The 18,624-nt window shown below is 46.1% G+C and overlaps 1 protein-coding gene across 1 annotated transcript in view; it reads right to left on the reverse strand.

Moving 5' to 3' along the window:
* Positions 1–1,675: 1,675 nt before the first annotated feature.
* Positions 1,676–18,624, reverse strand: part of Znf74 (zinc finger protein 74) — a 43,333-nt gene continuing 26,384 nt past the window's right edge. Inside the window, 4 exon segments of the mRNA XM_052740072.1 lie at positions 1,676–11,361; positions 11,364–12,292; positions 13,823–13,924; positions 14,354–14,481. Of these exon segments, the coding sequence (XP_052596032.1) occupies positions 10,913–11,361; positions 11,364–11,958 (1,044 nt within the window). The 5' untranslated portion in view covers positions 11,959–12,292; positions 13,823–13,924; positions 14,354–14,481 and the 3' untranslated portion in view covers positions 1,676–10,912.

An 18,624-nucleotide genomic window follows, 5' to 3' on the forward strand; every position in this document is an offset into this window, starting at 1 on the left:
AAACGGAGAGGGGGTGTGATAAGAAAGAAACCTCTAGAATCCTGAGTCCAGGTTTTTCTGACTGGTGCAGCTGGTGGTGACTTCAGGGTCACCCTTCATGTCTAGGTTTGGTAGAGGAGAATGGCACACCGGAGCAGCCTGGCTGGGCCTGGGGATTGGCAACACTTGCATGCAGCTTCAGGTTAGTTCTTGGCTGGAATCCACTTGGGATCCCTTCACAAAGGCCGTGCAGGCACAGCTGACCACCATCCTCTTAGGACACGCTGTCATCGGGGCTAATAACTGCATTCAGTGGAATGTGTCTGGAGTCCGGAGCACTCATCTCCCTCCAGAAGCCTGAGGAATTCCAACCCATAGGAGATTTCCAGAAACCATCTGACATACCTGTCTGTGAAGTAGATCTGTCCCTCCCCAGCTGCTAGACTGAAAGATAGCACTTTCCACACATCAAAAGTCCAGGCAAGCCGGGCGGTGGTGGCGCACGCCTTTAATCCCAGCACTCGGGAGGCAGAGGCAGGCGGATCTCTGTGAGTTCGAGGCCAGCCTGGGCTACCAAGTGAGTTCCAGGAAAGGCGCAAAGCTACACAGAGAAACCCTGTCTCGAAAAACCAACCAACCAACCAAACAAACAAAAAAGTCCAGGCAAGATGGCGAGGATCCTGCTCCTGCACCAGGGAAGAGGGACAACCCCGGGGGACAAGACTTGAAGGCAGCCACCTTCCTCCTCGAGCTATGCTCTCCCCTTCATCCACTGTCCATCAGCCCAGTACTGACCATTCATCACACTCGGCCATTTTTCTTCCTTTTATGGAACAGTCACCATTCAGGAAGTTTCTTATTTGTAAACTTAAGTAATTTTTATAAACTAAAATCCACTCGCTGCTTCAAACTTCGTCATTCTGTATTATAGTTACAGTGACTGTCCCTAATCCAAAGTTGTGGAAATACTCTCTATTATTAGATTTAGATTAAGAAGTGTTTAAGTCTATAGAGGTCCAGATTCTGGCATGGTTGCCTTCACCTGGGAGACCCGAAGGAGAGTGTGTTCCCTGTCTGGTGGTCCTGGGGGCCACTGGTGTGTTTCCCCATGGGTGCTCTCCTCTCTTTCGTCTTTGTATCTGCCATCATGTCAGCTGCTTCTTTCTCCGAGAGACCTCCATTTCACTTGGAGAAGAGCCTCTGGCATCAGATTTAGGTCCCATCACAAGAATCCAGGATGAATGAAACCCCTCCCACCCACCCACACCCCCCCCCACCACTCCCAGGTCCTAAATATATCCCCAAGCATGTGTTCTAACGGTTAGGGCCTATCTTACTGCATTCCTGCAGCATGTGGACCATCGCTCTTGTGACCTATTTTTTGTATTATGTATATAAATCAGAACATTATGTTTTGCACATAAACCTTGAATTTGATGAAATACATATTTTACAAGTAGGAAATAACATGGCAAGAGAGGATGGCTTGGCCATGTTGCAGGACGGCAGGGGAAGTGCAATGACATCGGTTTGCTTTTCTTTCGGTCTGCTTTTGTCTTCTTGTTGTTGTTTTGAACATAAAAACAGGTTATAATTCCAAAGTCCAGAGTTATCTGAAACTGGAAAATATTTTCTCTGTAGAAAATAGTAAAAATAATAACATTTCCCAAAAAGCCCTTTTAAGCCAAATAATAGCTGAATTATATATATATATTTATTAGATTCTGGGATACAGAAGAAACGTATCTTCATCTGTTCAGAGAGCTATGTTTTACTTAAGTTGTATAAGTGAGATTCCTATTCATCTTCCCCTTCACTGTTTGATTTACGGCAGACATTTTTCTGTAGGCTAATCCATAATCTAAAAAGATTTTAGCCTCCCCTCCTAAAAGTACAGCCAGCATATCCTTTCATCAGCTTGATACAGTACAAATTCTTATCCTAACAGTGAAATGTTTCACTTAAGCATGCCCAGTGATTGGTCAAACCCAAAATTTATTATAAGCCACAGTCTTCCTATGGTCCTCCCTGCTAGGTAAGCCTCCCTGGATCTGTGGTTTGCAGTCTGATTGTCCTTTGCTTTATATCTAGTATCCACTTATGAGTGAGTACATGCCATGTTTGTCCTTCTGAGTCTGGGTTACCTCACTCGGGATGATATTTTCTAGTTCCATCCATTTGCCTGCAAATTTCATGATGTCATTGTTTTTCTCTGCTGAGTAGTACTCCATTGTGTATATGTACCACATTTTCTTTATCCATTCTTCAGCTGGTGGGCATGTAGGTTGTTTCCAGGTTCTGGCTATTATGAATAATGCTGCTATGAACATAGCTGAGCATGTATCTTTGTGGTATGATTGAGCATTCCTTGGGTATATGCCCAAGAGGGGTAGGGCTGGGTCTTGAGGTAGATCAATTCCTAATTTTCTGAGAAACTGCCATACTGATTTCCACAGTGGTTGTACAAGTTTGTACTCCCACCAACAGTGGAGGAGTGTTCCCCTTGCTCCGCATCCTCTCCAACATAGACTGTCATCAGTGTTTTTGATCTTAGCCATTCTGACAGGTGTAAGGGGGTATCTCAGAGTGGTCTTGATTTGCATTTCTCTATGACTAAGGATGTTGAGCATTTCCTTAAATGTCTTTCAGCCATTTGAGATTCTCTCTCTCTCTCTCTCTCTCTCTCTCTCTCTCTCTCTCTCTCTCTCTCTCTCTCTCTTACTCCTGGATCTCACTCTGTAGACCAGGCTGGCCTTGGACTCACAGAGATCCACCTGGCTCTGTCTCCTGAGTGCTGGGATTAAAGGTGTGTGCCACCACCGCCAGGCCCATTTGAGATTCTTATTTTGAGAATTCTCTGTTTAGCTCTGTAGCCCATTTTTTAATTGGATTGTTCAGTATTTTGATGTCTAGTTTCTTGAGTTCTTTATATATTCTGGAGATCAGCCCTCTGTCAGATGTGAGGTTGGTGAAGATCTTTTCCCATTCTGTAGGCTGTCATTTTGTCTTATTGACCATGTCTTTGCCCTACAAAAGCTTCTCAGTTTCAAGAGGCCTCATTTATTAATTGTTGCTCTTAGTGTCTGTGCTACTGGTGTTATATTAGGAAGTGATCTCCTGTGCCAATGCGTTCAAGAAGACTTCCTACTTTCTCTTCTATCAAGTTTAGTGTAACTGGATTTATGTTGAGGTCTTTGATCCACTTGGACTTGAGTTTTGTGCATTGTGACAGATATGGATCTATTTGTAATCTTCTACATGTTGACATCCAGTTATGCCAGCACCATTTGTTGAAGATACTTTCTTTTTTCCATTGTGTAGTTTTGGCTTCTTCATCAAAAATCAGGTCTTCATATGTGCGGATTAATTTCAGGGTCTTCAATTCGATTCCATTGGTCCATATGTTGGTTTTTATGCCAGTACCAAGCTGTTTTTATTATTATAGCTCTATAGTAGAGCTTGAGGTCAGGGATGGTGATGCCTCCAGAGGTTGCTTTATTATACAAGATTTTTTTAGCTATCCTGGGTTTTTTGTTTTTCCATATGAAATTGAGTATTGTTCTTTCCAGGTCTGTGAAGAATTATGTTGGGATTTTGATGGGGATTGCATTGAATCTGTAGATTGCTTTTGGTAAGATTGCCATTTTTACTATGTTAATCCTACCTATCCATGAGCATGGGAGATCCTTCCATTTTCTGATATCTTCTTCAATTTCTTTCTTTAGAGATTTAAAGTTCTTATCAAACAGGTCCTTCACTTGTTTAGTTAGTGTTACCCCAAGGTATTTTATATTATTTGTGGCTATTGTAAAGGGTGAGGTTTCTCTGATTTCTTTCTCAGTCCTTTTATTATTTGTGTATAGGAGGGCTACTGATTTTTTTTTAGTTGATCTTGGATCCTGCCACTTTACTGAAGGAGTTTATCAGTTGTAGGAGTTCCCTGGTAGAATTTTTGGGGTCACTTATGTATACTATCATATCGTCTGTAAATAGTGAAAGTTTGACTTCTTCCTTTCCAATTTGTACCCCTTTGATCTCCTTTTGTTGTCTTCTTGCTCTAGCTAGAACTTCAAGTACTATACTGAATAAATATGGGGAGAACGGGCAGCCTTGTCTTGTTCCTGATTTTAGTGGAATCGCTTTGAGTTTCTCTCCATTTAATTTGATGGTGACTGTTGGCTTGCTGTAAATTGCCTTTATTATGTTTAGGAATGTTCCTTGTATTCCTGATCTCTCCAAGACCTTTATTATGAAGGGGTGTTCGATTTTGTCAAAGGCGTCTTCAGCATCTAATGAGATGATCATGTGGTTTTTTTCTTTCAGTTTGTTTCAAATCTTACATTGACAGATTTTCGTATGTTGAACCAAACTTGCATCCCTGGTATGAAGCTCACTTGGTCATAGTGGATAATTTTTTTGATATGTTCTTGGATTTGGTTGCCAATATTTTGTTGAGTATTTTTGCATCAATGTTCATGAGGGAGATTGGTCTGTAATTCTCTTTCTTTGTTGCATCTTTGTGTGGTTTGGGTATCAGGGTAACTGTAGCTTCATAAAAAGAGTTTGGTAATGCTCCTTCTGTTTCTATTGTGTGGAACAATTTGAAGAATATTGGAATTAGCTCCTTTGAAAATCTGGTAGAATTCGGCGCTGAAACTATCTGGTCCTGGGCTTTTTTTGGTTGGGAGACTTTTAATGACTGTTTCTATTTCCTTAGGGGTTATTGGTCTATTTAAATAGTTTATCTGGTTTTGATTTAACTTTGGTATGTGGTACCTATCCAGAAAATTTTCCATTTCTTTCAGATTTTCCAATTTTGTGAAGTACAGGTTTTTGAAGTATGACCTGATGATTCTCTGGATTTCCTCATTGTCTGTTGTTATGTTTCCCTTTTCATTTCTGATTTTGATTTGGATGCTCTCTCTCTTCCTTTTGGTTAATTTGGCTAGGGGTTTGTCTATCTTGTTGATTGTTTCGAAGAACCAACTCTTTGTTTTGTTGATTCTTTATATTGTTCTCTTTGTTTCTATTTCATTGATTTCATCCCTCAATTTGATTATTTCCTGGCATCTGGAAACTAACTCCTGGGTTAGTTTGTTTCTTTTTGTTCTGGAGCTTTCAGATGTGGCTGTTAAGTCACTAGTCTGATTTCTCCAACTTCTTTATGTGTGCATTTAGTGCTATGAATTTTCCTCTTAGTACTGCTTTCACAGTGTCCCATAAGTTTGGGTATGTTGTACTTTCATATTCATTGAATTCTAGGAAATCTTTAATTTCTTTCTTTATTTCTTCCTTGACCCATTGGTGATTCAGTTGAGCATTATTCAGTTTCCATGAGATTGTAGGCTTTCTATAGTTTTTGTTGTTGTTGAAGTCTAACTTTAAGGCATGGTGGTCCAATAAAATACAAGAGGTTATTCCAATGTTTTTGTATTTGTTGAAATTTGCTTTGTGACTGAGCATGTGGCCAATTTTCGAGAAGGTTCCGTGGGGTGCTGAGAAGAAAATATATTCTTTTGTGTTAGGGTGGAATGTTCTGTAGATATCTATTAAGTCCATTTGAGTCATAACATCTGTTAGGTCCTTTATTTCTCTGTTAAGTTTCAGTCTGGTAGATCTGTCCATTTATGAGAGTAGGGTGTTGAAATCTCCCACTACTAGTGTGTGGGGTTTGATGTGCAATTTAAGCTTTAGTAATGTTTCTTTTATGAATGTGGGTGCCCTTGTATTTGGGCCATAAATGTTCAGAATTGAGACTTCATCTTGGTGGATTTTTCCTGTGATAAATATGTAATGTCCTTCCTGATCTCTTTCGATTGATTTTAGTTTGAAGTCTATTTTATTAGATATTAGGATAGCTACACCAGCTTGCTTCTTAGGTCCATTTGATTAGAAAGCCTTTTCCCAGCCCTTTATTCTGAGGTGGTGTCTGTCTTTGAAGTTAAGGTGTGTTTCTTGTATGCAGCAGAAGGATGAATCCTGTTTTCATATCCATTCTGTTAGCCTGTGTCTTTTTATAGGTGAATTGAGACCATTGATATTGATGGATATTAATGACTGGTGATTGCTAATTACTGTTGTTTTTTGGTGGTAGTGTTGTGTTTCCCTTCTTTGGTATTTGTTGGTGTGGGATTATCTATTGCCTGGTTTTTCATGGGTGTGTCTAATTTGGATTTGGATTTTTTCCTTCTAGTGCTTTCTGTAGGGCTGGATTTGTGGATAGGTGTTGTTTAAATCTGGTTTTATCATGGAATATTTTGTTTACTCCATCTATGGTGATTGAGAGTTTTGCTGGGTATAATAGTCTGGGTTGGCATCCGTGGTTTCTTAGTGTCTGCATAACATTTGTCCAGGACCTTCTAGCTTTCATAGTCTCTATTGAGAAGTTGGGTGTTTTTCTGATGGGTTTGCCTTTATATGTTACTTGGTCTTTTTCCTTTGTGGCTCTTAATATTTTTTCTTTGTTCTGTATGTTTAGTGTTTTGATTATTATGTGGCGAGGGGACTTTTTGTTTGCATCCAGCCTATTTGGTGTTCTGTAAGCTTCTTGTATCTTCATAGGCATTTCTTTCTTTAGGTTAGAAAAGTTTTCTTCTATGATTTTGTTGAATATATTTTTTGTCCCTTTGAGTTGGTATTCTTCTCCTTCTTCTATCCCTATTATTCTCAGGTTTGGTCTTTTCATGGTGTCCCAATTTTCTTGGACGTTTTGTGTTACGACTTTTTTGGCTTTAGTGTTTTCTTTGACTGACGAATATTTTCTCTATTGTGTCTTCAATGTCAGGGATTCTCTGTTCCATCTCTTTCATTCTGTTGGTTATGCTTGCATCTGTAGTTCCTGTTCGTTTAGTCAGATTTTCTATTTCCAGCATTCCCTCAGTTTATGTCTTCTTTATTGTCTCTATTTCAATTTTCAAATCTTGAACTGTTTCCTTCATCTGTTCAATTGCTTTTTCTTGGCTTTCTTTGATTTCTTCCAATTTTTTTGTTTGTTTTTTCTTCTGTTTCTTTAAAGGAATTTTTAATTTCCTCTTTAAGGGAGTTTTTCATTTCCTCTTTGAGGACATCTATCATCTTCTTAAAGTTATTTTTAGGATTGATTTCTTCTGCTTCTTCAGCATTGGTATGTTCAGGTCTTGCAGGTGTAGAATCACTAGGTTCTGATGTGGTCATATAGGTCTTTATGTTGTTGCCTGTATTTTTGCATTGGTGTCTACTCATCTCTTCCTTGGCTCGGTGCAGGCGGTGTCTGTGTCTGAGGTTGCCTCTCTTTTTCCAATTGGTAGTCTCACTCCACTGGGAGTTCTTGGTCGAATCAGTGCTGTTGGGCTCTGTTTCTCTGGGAGCAGCTTAGTCCACTTGGTCTTAGTAGGTTCTGTCTCAGGGAGCAGTTATTCCCAACTGGTGCAGGGTGGGCTTATGGCTCCAGTGGTTGTTGTGTTCGCAGGGGCTGGTTTTTTTGTGAGGGAGCAGGGAAAGGTAGCTGCCTGGTCCCTGGGGCTCCAATGACTGGGGCCTAGGGGCTAGAGACCTGGTCTGCCAGTCCAGAGATGGGGGCTTACCTGTTCCCAGTTGGTGTAGGGTGGTGGGCTTATGACTCTGGTGATCTGGTTTGGTGGCTGGGCGGCGCCTTCTTTTGTGTTCTCAGGTCACGTTTTGCTCATTTGTCAACTCCTCAGCTAATCTTGTTTCCTCAGACTGCAGGCTGCAGGCTTCTGAAACCTCTCCCAAATGGATCTCAGCTGAACAGGTTAATCGGCAGGGCAATCTCACCAACGCCTCCAAGTTGTAGGATGGGCAGCTGGGTCCGGGGTTGGTCTCAGGCAGGATGCTCAGGCCCGTTCTCCCAAACAAATTTTTTAAAAAAAGGACTATGATAAAAAATAAAATCTAGGCCGGGCGGTGGTGGCGCACGCCTTTAATCCCAGCACTCGGGAGGCAGAGGCAGGCAGATCTCTGTGAGTTCGAGGCCAGCCTGGGCTACCAAGTGAGTTCCAGGACAGGCGCAAAGCTACACAGAGAAACCCTGTCTCGAAAAACCAAAAAAAAATAAAAATAAAAATAAATAAATAAATAAAATCTAGCCGGGAGGTGGTGGCACACGCCTTTAATCCCAACACTCGGGAGGCAGAGGCAGGAGGATCTCTGTGAGTTCAACGCCAGCCTAGTCTCCAAAGCGAGTTCCAGGAAAAGCGCAAAGCTACACAGAGAAACCCTGTCTTGAAAAACCTAAATAAATAAATAAATAAATAAATAAATAAATAAATAAATAAATAAATAAATAAAAATCTGAGGCTGGGGCAATAGTTCAGCAGTTAAGAATACTTGCTGCTCTTCTGAAGGGTCCAAGGTCAGTTCCCAGCATCTATACTGGGCGGTTCACAGTCCCAGTTCCTGGGGACCCAACACCCTCTTATGACCTCCATAGCTGCCTGTACTCACAGCCACTTGCACTCAGGTGCACAGAAACACATACACATAATTAAAAATAAAAATCTTGGGCTGCAGAGATGGCTCAGGGGTTAGGAACACTGGGTGTTCTTCCAGAGGACCTGGGTTCAATTCCCAGCACCCACATGGCAGCTCACAACTGTCTGTAACTCCAGTTCCAGGGGATCTGACACCTTCACACTAGTGTACATAAAATAAAGTTAAATAAATAATTAAAAAAATAAAATAAAAATCTTGCTGGGCAATGGCAATGCACGCCTTTAATCCCAGCACTTAGGAGGCAGAGGCAGGTGGATCTCTGTGAGTTCAAGGCAAGCCTGGTCTACAGAGTGAGTTCCAGGACAGCCAGGGCTACACAGAGAAACCCTTCCTTGGAAAAAAAAGAAAAAGAAAAATAGATGTTCTAATAATGAATAACAAATAAAGCCTAAATTATGTTTATCTTTTGCCATTGCAGTGGTAAAATATGACTTCCTATGTGTTATGGAGGAAGGGACCCCCAGTTGTCAAGATGTGGCCCTAAGGACCTACATGAAACACCAGCATAGACATCCGGAGAATAGTATATTCTGAACAAAGTGCCTCTGGCCTTCCAACTTTGAATAGTTCCCCTTCCAGGGCAGGCAGCAGATGTTTGTACCTGATCAACACAGGGACTGGGCAACCTCCTCTCCTCCCTCCCTATCTCCTCTCTCCTCAAATGCCAAGCTCCAGGTTCCATGAGAGACTGTGTTTCAAAAAATAAAGAAATAAAGAAGGTGGGGGACCAGGGCTGGCCCAGTGGGTAGCAGTAGTAGCCTCGCAAGCCTCACAAACCGAGTTCAACCCCCAGGACCCATGTAAAAAGCTGGGCATGGTGGCACAAGTCTGTAATTCCAGCATTCTCTTTTTTTGAGAATTTCACCGTTCTTTTTGTTTGTTTGTTTTGTTTCTCCAGACAGTGTTTTCTGTGTAGGCCTGGCTGTCCTGGAACTCACTCTGTAGGCCTGGCTGTCCTGGAACTCACTCTGTAGGCCTGGCTGTCCTGGAACTCACTCTGTAGGCCTGGCTGTCCTGGAACTTGGTATCTGCCTGCTTCTGCTTCCCCAATGCTGGGATTAAAGATGTGCACCTCCACAGCCCGGCTGAATTTCAGCATCCTTTGGGTGATGCTGGAGGTAGATTATACAGAACAGCAGCAACAGACTCCTAGAAGTTGTCCTCAGACCTCCATGTGCCTGAATGACAGAGCACACACTGTCCCTATGCAAATATTTTAGGATTTTTTATTTTAGTGTGTGTGTGTGTGTGTGTGTGTGTGTGTCTGTGTGCATCTGGGTGTGGATATGTACAAATGCATCGAGGTGCCCTTGGAGATCAGAGGAGATCAGCAGCTGGAGCTACAGGCTGAGGCGAGTGCTGTGTCCTCTGGGAAAACGGTCTCTCCAGTCCACAAGTAAACATTTTAAAAAATGGTGAGATCAATAGAGAAAGACCCCCAACCATCAACCTCCAGCCTCCACAAATGTGTGGGCACACATGGCAGGCATGTGCACACACACATACACATATACACACACATGCGCACACACATACACTCCTGCAACATGAATAAAGGATCAACTATACTCAGAGTAATTTCAGTGTTCACGGGGAACACAGCAGAAGGCAGCCCATGAGAGTGTAAGTGGCAAACTGACCACAGATTCCGGCTGTTCAGTCTTTTCTCCAGTGCTGGGCCTGAGCCCATGCCGGGCAAGTTCTTTACCGCTCAGATACGTCTCACTTTCAGTTCCTGTTTTTTTAAAGCTGAGCATGGCGGTGCACACCTGAAATCCAGCATGTGGGAGGATCAGGAGTTTGCAGCTGGTCTAGACAACTCCGGACTTTCTTTCCCTGGCTTGCTCTACCATTGAGCTACACCTCTGTATACTGCCTCTCCACCCACCTTTTCACAGAAAGATTTATTAGCTGGGTGTGGTAGCACACACCTTTAATCCCAGCCTCCAGAGGCAGAGGCAGGCTGGTCTACCAAGTGACCTCCAGGGCAGCCAGTGCTACCCAAAGTCCCTGTCTCAAAAGACTAAACCAGACAGGTACAGTCTGCAGGCTGGGAAAGTGACTGGGCTGGACAGAGCTTGTTTAGCATGCATGAAGCCTGGATTCAACCCCTGGCATGGCATAACTAGGTGTGGTGGCTCACACATGCCTGTCACCTCAGTACGTGAGAGGCTGAGACAAGAGGACTGAATAGGATCTTCAAGGGCCTTCTGTACAGACCAGCCTAGGCTGCGTGAAACACTGTCCCCCTCAACCCTCGTCTTGGTGACCGCTGGCCCCAAGGAAGGCACGGTGTTGAGATGACTTCAGATCTCTTCTGCGCTTGTCCCTTCCGGGCGGGGGAGGGGGGGACGGAGGGGGGAACTTTATCTAGTAGGAGGGAATCAAGGCCAGGCCTTTGAGGGACAGCAGTCTGGTTCTGAGAGCCTAGAGAGTTGACGAATTACTCGGGTAATTGGGGAAATACCTTGTTAGTGTCACTCTGATTGACAGGTTTGTTCTCCAGAGGGTAGTTTCTACCGGCTGGAGGCTGTACCGCACACAAGAGCTTTGCTATACCCAAGGTGTTTATGGAGTCCGTGGCAGTCGCCTGGGTGTTCCCTGCACCTAGCAGGCCTCTAGGCCAGGAGTAGGTGCTCAGCAGGCGCCTATTGAGCTGGATGGTGAAAGGTTTCTGGGGTGTGAGCTCCAGCGGAAAGCCTCCCCCGCACTCGCTGCGCTCCGAAGCCTTCTCTCTGGAGTGAACCTTCTGGTGTTTGATAAGACAGTGGTTCTGGTTGAAGGCCTTGCCACGCTGGGGGCATCTGTAAGGCTTCTCGCCGGTGTGGACACGCTGGTGTACGATGAGCGATGAGTGGCAGCTGAAGGCCTTCCAGCACCTGCTGCAGTCAAGGGCTTCTTGCCCGTGTGGACGCGCTGGTGCACCATGAGGTAGGAGTGCGAGCCAAAGGCCTTGCCGCACTCCCCGCACTTGAAGGGCCTGTCGCCGCTGCGGATCTTCTCGTGCACGGCGAGCGAAGAGCGGCAGCTGAAGGCCTTGCCGCACCCGCACTTGCAGGGCCTGTCGCCGGTGTGGACGCGGAGGTGGCGAGTGAGGTGGGTGCGCTGGTGGAAGGCCTTCCCGCACTCGCTGCAGGCGGACGGCCTCTCCCCCGTGTGCACTCTGCGCTGCATGCCGAGCGGCGAGCTGCAGCTGAAGGCCTTCTCACAGGCGCCACACTCGTAGGGCCTCTCGCCCGTGTGGCTGCGGTGGTGCACGTTGAGAGACGAGTGGCAGCTGAAAGCCTTGCCACACTCACCGCAGAAAAGGGGCTTCTCGCCGCCGCCGCCCGTGTGGCGGCGCTGGTGCTCCACGAGGTTGGTGCCCCAGGGGAAGGCCTTGTCGCCCTGGTGGCACTTAAAGGCCTTTTCGCGGCTGTGCGGGCGCCAGTGCAGCGCCAGGGCCGAGCTCTCCAGGAATACCTTCCCACCCTGGCTGCATGCAAACATGCTCTCCTCGGTGTCAGCGTCCACCCAAGGCTGCCGGTGCTGTCCTCACGGTAAGCGTCCTGACGGTAAGCGCAGGTGAGTGTTCTGTGGGAGTGCCTTGCTGGGAGGAGAAAGGGCGCGCCAGCGGAGAGGCGGACGGCCTCTCCCCCGTGTGCACTCTGCGCTGCATGCCGAGACCCGTGACTCTCTTTTATGCTGTCCCCATTGGCAGTAGCCTTGCTCCCTAACACGGTCCCGGCATTACCCAAGCTGGCTCTCATCCGACCTGGCCTCTTCTGAGACAGCCCTGTTTTGTAAACACCCTCCTCCATCACCTCAGGCTCCGCCTTCCACTCTGTAAAAGATTGAAGTGGAATTTTCTGTGGGTGAGCATAAGCATGGCCCTGGAGCTCAGACTGGGTTGCTGACCTGGAGATGCAGGTAAACCAGAAATGGAGTAGAAATCACAACCACCCCGAAGTCCAAAGGCACAAAAGCAGAGTGACAAAAAGGGTTGCTCAAAGGGACTCCCAACTGAAGACTCCGCCAGGCTTCCGATGAATCCCCTGGGGCCTGAGAGGAGGGCACATCTCAGAGGTCTGGGGATCAGGAGCTAATTCAGCCATGGAAACACCCACCGACAGACTGCACTGGCATAAACGCAAACATCTGCCGAGTCTCAAGGGAAAGAGGCCTGCCACCCCACCCTCTTTAGGGGTCCTCAGAACAGCTGGAGCTGCTGAACACATCCAAGTGCAGCAAGCCTCTTGAGGGATTTCCCTCCTGGGGTATCCTCCGTGGAGGAGGGGAGCCCCCAACCCCATTTCCTTACCACTGACCCCTGCACAGCGCCCTGTGTCTGACTGCCAGGAGCAGCTCCAGCTTTCTCTGACCTAGACCCTTCTCTCTGTTCTGCAGGAGTTTAGTTTGAGATGTAACAGTGTCTCTCAAAAAGATACAAGAAGCAGGCCTTGCATGGTGGCGCACACCTCTAATCCCACTACTTGGGAGGCAGAGGCAGGAGAATCTCTGTGAGTTCGAGGTCAGTCTGGTCTAGATAATGAGTACCAGGAGAAACCCTGTCTCTAAAAACCAAAAAAGGGAGTAATTTTGGTAAAGAAAGCAGAAGCAGCTGCGGCCAGAAACAACACCCAGGCCTAGGCTGTGGCTACCGGTACCGAGGCTGCTTGGGAACTGGGGCTGTGAAGACAGAGGCCCACCTGACCTCTGTACCCTCCCACCTGGGCACAGCACTCTCGCCCAGAACACATAAATTTATTTATTTGTTTGTTTGTTTTTTGTTTGTTTGTTTATACCATTTTTGGTCCCTTTTTCACAAAAATGTGTTTCTCAAGCTTCCAAGGCTTGAGAACATAGTTAATGTTCACTGTCTATTCAATTAAGATGAAATGAATTCATTCACTTGTTCATTAAACAAATTTAAAAGAGAAATCAGTAAAAAAGAAAATGTTTGAGAGCTTATAATATATTCTAGTAGTCGGGAGGTTGAAGCAGGAGGATCACTGAGTTTGAGGCAAGCTTGGGCCACACAGTGAGTTCAAGGCCAGAGTGAGATCCTGCCTCAAGGAGCCACCTTCCTATCTGCCCTTGGCTGTCCTTCTGCCAAAGAGTGGGTTTTGGTGATGTAGCCTTGCTCCGCCCCTTCCTGGTCTGCCCACCTCCATCTCCTGCTTCTGCCCACCACCTGCTTACTGAGCAAGGCCCTGACTCTATTCCTCATGCTCCAGTTCCTTGTCACTCACCCTTGTCAGGAGGCAGAGATGTGGGTTAGCTTTGCCCACTGCTGATTCCCCACACACTATTCTCTGGCACACAGCTGGAGAAGAAGGGCTGGTTGGGGAGTGCAGAAGGCATACATGCTCACCTGGACAAACCTCTCTTGGGCTTTTCCTGAGCTCTTCCCAGGGTTCCTGGCCTCGGTCCAGATGGGAGATCACACCTGGTTGGCGGGGTGGAGGCCCTGCTCCTGGGGAAAAAGCAGCAGGACTGGATGTGCTGTGGCTCTGCTTAGAAACCCCGAAGGACAGCCCAAGAACAGAGACAAGGCACTTAAGGGGTGTGTGTGTGTGTGTGCCATCACCAGGGACATGAGACCTGCGGGCCCCAAATCATTGAAGAGTCTCAGATGCAGACCCCTGCCACAGTGTGCACTTTCAAGTCCATACATGGCACCCGCCTTGGTCACCTGAAAAAGCTCTGAGGCAAATAGACTCTAAGGCTCCTAGCCCTCACCTTACCTCCCCAGCAGGCCTCTCTCTTACGTGGCCTGGCTCTGGGACCAGTCACAGCTCAAAGCCAGGATCCACCAGCATTGGTGCTAACGGGCTCTTCCCTAACACGGTGTGGGAAGAAGGCTGGCAGCAGCAGACATCCAGCTTTTGAGGAGCCAGCTTACCCAGAGCAAGAAGGTTCTGGTAGTTCTCCAGCATTACTTCCTTATACAGAGCCCTTTGAGGAGCGTCCAGCTGACCCCCACTCCTCCAGGGTGAAGTCTACAGCCACATCCTTGGAAGTCACCGGTTCCTGAAATGACACGTACACTCTCATTCACCTAGGGCAGGAATGTTTCTGTGTCCATTGTTCCAAGAGAGCCTAAGACTAGGAACCTGGTAGAGCCCCTGGTGAACAGCCGCTGACCTCAGGAGCAGAAAGCACTGTGCAAAGGCTGAGGGGTGGGCCAGAGAACGACACTCACCCTGGCAATTCCATGGCCCTGCAGCCTGTTCCGAGTGGTACATGTCTTAAGCGGAATGTTTTATTTCCCAGGGCCGAGTGTTACAAACTTAAAACTTGAAAGTTAGGGGATTTGGAGAGACGGGACAGTACTAGAGTGCTCTTTCAGAGGATTTGAACTCAGTTCCCAGCACCCGTGCTGGGTGGCTCACAAAGGCCAGTAACTCCAGCTCCAAGGAATCAGAGGGCCTCTCTGGCCTCCATGTGTGTCCCCCCAATACAACAAATAACAAGAAATCCTCTTTCTAATAAAAGATTTATTTATTATGTATACAGGGTTCTGCCTGCATGTATGTATTCCTGCAGACCAGAAGAGGGCGCCCGATCTCATTAAAGATGGTTGTGAGCCACCATGTGGGTGCTAGGAATTGAACTCAGGACCTCTGGAAGAGCTGCCAGTGTTCTTAACCTCTGAGCCATCTTGCTAGCTCCCAAATAAATCCTTTTTAAAAAATACCTTGAACAGCTGGGCACGGTGCTGCATGCCTTTGATCGCAGCACTTTTGTGAGTTCGAGGCCAGCCTGGTCTACAAAGTGAGTTCCAGGACTTATTAATAAGCCAAGGCTTATTACACAGAGAAACCTTGTCTCAGAAAACAAAAATCAAACCAAACAAAACCTTAAATATATGGTACAAAGAATACAGCAACTTTATTGAACATTTATCACTGCAACAAAATTCAACTCCAGGCTGCAAACGATTATTTCTAAGGAAGGAAACAATGTATCAGTAAATTCTATGCCCCAAGGCACCCTCGACTAGACTGCCACCTCATAAATCCCTACCAGCATTCCTGACACCACATCATCCCCAAATTACTTTCACCCTTTAGAGGAACAAACTGATGTCACATATTTTTAGTACTCCAGGGGAATCCCAGAAATATTTAAGGAATTCCAAAAAGGGCAACAATCACCAATGCAATTTGTAATGTCTGACATCCAATCAAGAAAAAAAAAAGAAAGAGAGAAAGAAAAGAAAACCAGAGGTGTCAAGGGAATATCAAAACAGTATTTGAAATGCGTGAACAAAAATGGCACGTGGTGTAGAGACAGCAATAGCAAGGCTACAAATAGAATCCCAACCACATTGCTAATGACATTCGATGTGAATGGTCCAAACACTCTAGTTAAAAGGTAGACTCTGGAACCATAGGGACAGCCTAGCTAAAATACAGCTATGTGAGCATGAAGACCTGAACCCACATAACAGCCGGTTGAGTGGTGCATGCTTATCCCGGCACTGGACGGTGAATGCCTGGGGCTTGCTGGCCAGTGAGGCCATCCTTCCCGGTGAGCTCCAGGCCAGTGAGACACTCTGTATCAAAGAACAAGGTGAACGGCTCCTGAGGAATGTCACCTCAGGTTGTCCTCTGGCCTCCACATGCAGGGAGGCTCCGGTGTACCTGCATGCACACCCACATGACCCCCACAAGGGGAGATGTCCGCAGACCAGACAACTTGAATCATGAGTGAGAAAGTGTCAAAGGTAAAAGTCCCCAAAAGGGAGGGTGCAGCCTACAGGGCAGGATATGCCTATGATCCAAGCTGCTTGGGAAGATGAGGCAGAAGGCCAGCAAGGTTGAGATCGACCTGGGCAACTTAGTGAGATCTTTTGCTAAAATTAAAAAAAGGAGTGAGGCCCTGGGCTAAACTTTAGTGCAGTGTGTAAGCTTTCATGTGTATGCACTGGGGAGGTTGATTTTGATTCGAGGATCGAATCATTCCAAGATATAACAAGGTGATGTTTCATCAATAACATCTGTATAAGAAGTAGACTACCACATTGAAGTAGCCTCTCTCTCTCTCTTTCCTCACACACACACACACACACACACACACACACACACACACACTACATACACACACAGAACACATGCAGACATTTCTTAGATAAAACACTTGAAGGTAAGCTGCAACATCATAACCTTTCACCCCACCTTTATCTCTTTATATAATCACAGAAATATTATCACATTCAAGAAATTTAATATTTGGTACTGTGGTATTAAATATATAACTCATTTCCAAATTTTCTCAGTTGTCCTAAATTGCCTTTTATCATTTGTTTTAGATCTGCTGTATGTGGTTATCATATCTTGAGTGTGTCTAACACATCTCAGCAGCTAGCCATATTTCACAACATGTGGGATTCATTTATTCATGAGCAACTGGGTCTCTTTATGATTGAACTCAAGATCCTTCCACCTCAGATCCCTGAACATACACCACTGTGTCCACCCATGTGTTCCACAGCTTTCAATAAAATCGATGTTATTTTGTCTGTAATCATACTTCACCTTTTTTTTTTTTTTTTTTTTTCCGACAGGGTTTCTCTGTGTAGTTTTGGTGCCTGTCCTGGATCTTGCTCTGTAGACCAGGCTGGCCTCAAACTCACAGAGATCTGCCTGGCTCTGCCTCCCGAGTGCTGGGATTAAAGGCATGCGCCACTACCGCCCGGCTCATATTTCACCTTTTTAAAGTGGAAGATGAACAGAGTCACAACACTGTAAAAAAGAAAAATCCAAAGGGCCTTCAGTCTGGTGCTCCCCCATATTCTCCTGTCAACTCTGCCTCTGTAAATACCACGGGAAGGAGTGGTCTCAGTGAGAGAATAAAGTCCAACAGCTGTGAAGGGGGGATCGACGTCCTACTTGGTTCCACTAGTGGCTGCAGGGCCAGTTCCTGAGCCTGCGTGTTCTCTAAATCTGCGGACTTTCCCATAAAAACACTATGCCGAGGCCTGATTCTGAGGAATACACACAGGGATGCTCTCCTACCATTGCCTTCCTGCTTTGGTTTTCAAGACAGGGTCTCTCTGCATAGCCCTGGCTGTCCTGGAACACACTCTGTAGACCAAGCTAGACTTGAATCCGCCTGCCTCTGCCTCCAGAGTGCAAGGATTAAAGGCGTGCCTGGCCCTATTATGCTGTGGATGATTGTTTGAGAAATAAAACACTGATGGGCCAGTAGCCAGGCAGGAAGTATAGGTGGGACTAACAGAGAGGAGAGAGCAAAAGGAGAGGAAGGCAGAGGGCAGGAGACACCAGCTGCCGTTCAGGGAGCATCATGTAGAGGCAACAGGTAAAGCCACGGAACACGTGGCAACATATAGATTAACAAAAATGGGCTTAGTATATGAGTAAGAGCTAGACAATGGTAGGCCTGAGCTAATGGCCGAGCAGTTTAAATAATATAAGCATCTGTGTGTTTATTTTATAAGTGGGCTCCAGGACTGGCCGGCCTTGGCGGGAGCTGGAGAGAAACTCTCCTCTCCAGCTACACTATTACCCTTTTAAATAAAAGTAAATATTTACTCTTTGTGAATGAGTGTTTTACCTGTGGGTATGTCTGCACAATGTGCATGCCTAGTGTCTGAGGAGGCCAGGAGAGAGCATTGAATTCCCTGTAATTGGAATTGGAGGTGGTGTGAGCCACCATGTTGGTGCTGGGGACCAAACCTGGGTCCTCTGCAAGAACAGCAAGTGTCCTTAACCACTGGACCATCTCTCCACCCCCACACGATCACTCTTATTTGAGGGCTCCCATATATCCTCGCCTGATCTACCCGGGGAAACTTCCCCAAACGTTCCTTGAGGTCTCTCCAGTCCTGGCCAGCATGTGGAGTTAGGCAAAATGACCTTGGAGGAAAACTGCTGCCAGCAGTTTCTGGCAGCTGAGCCACCTTCTAGACTGAGTCTGGCTGGAAGGGTCTCAGGTATCATCTGGACTCTAACTGGTACTGCTCTCACTATCCCAAGCTCCTTAAGGACTGGAAAGCAGGTTCCCAATCGCAGGTCTGTGGCTGAATGCAGACCCAGGGTTGGCAAGAAATGTGACCATCTTCTTTGTAGATGAAGAAAAGACAGCCACTCACCTCAGATCTGGCTTCCAGGGGTCCCCAGTCTGACTTAGCCTGGGGAGTCTCTTTGG

This window comes from Peromyscus californicus, unplaced genomic scaffold, assembly GCF_007827085.1.
Source record: "Peromyscus californicus insignis strain IS unplaced genomic scaffold, ASM782708v3 Scaffold_16__1_contigs__length_79575227, whole genome shotgun sequence".
NCBI lineage: Eukaryota > Metazoa > Chordata > Mammalia > Rodentia > Cricetidae > Peromyscus > Peromyscus californicus.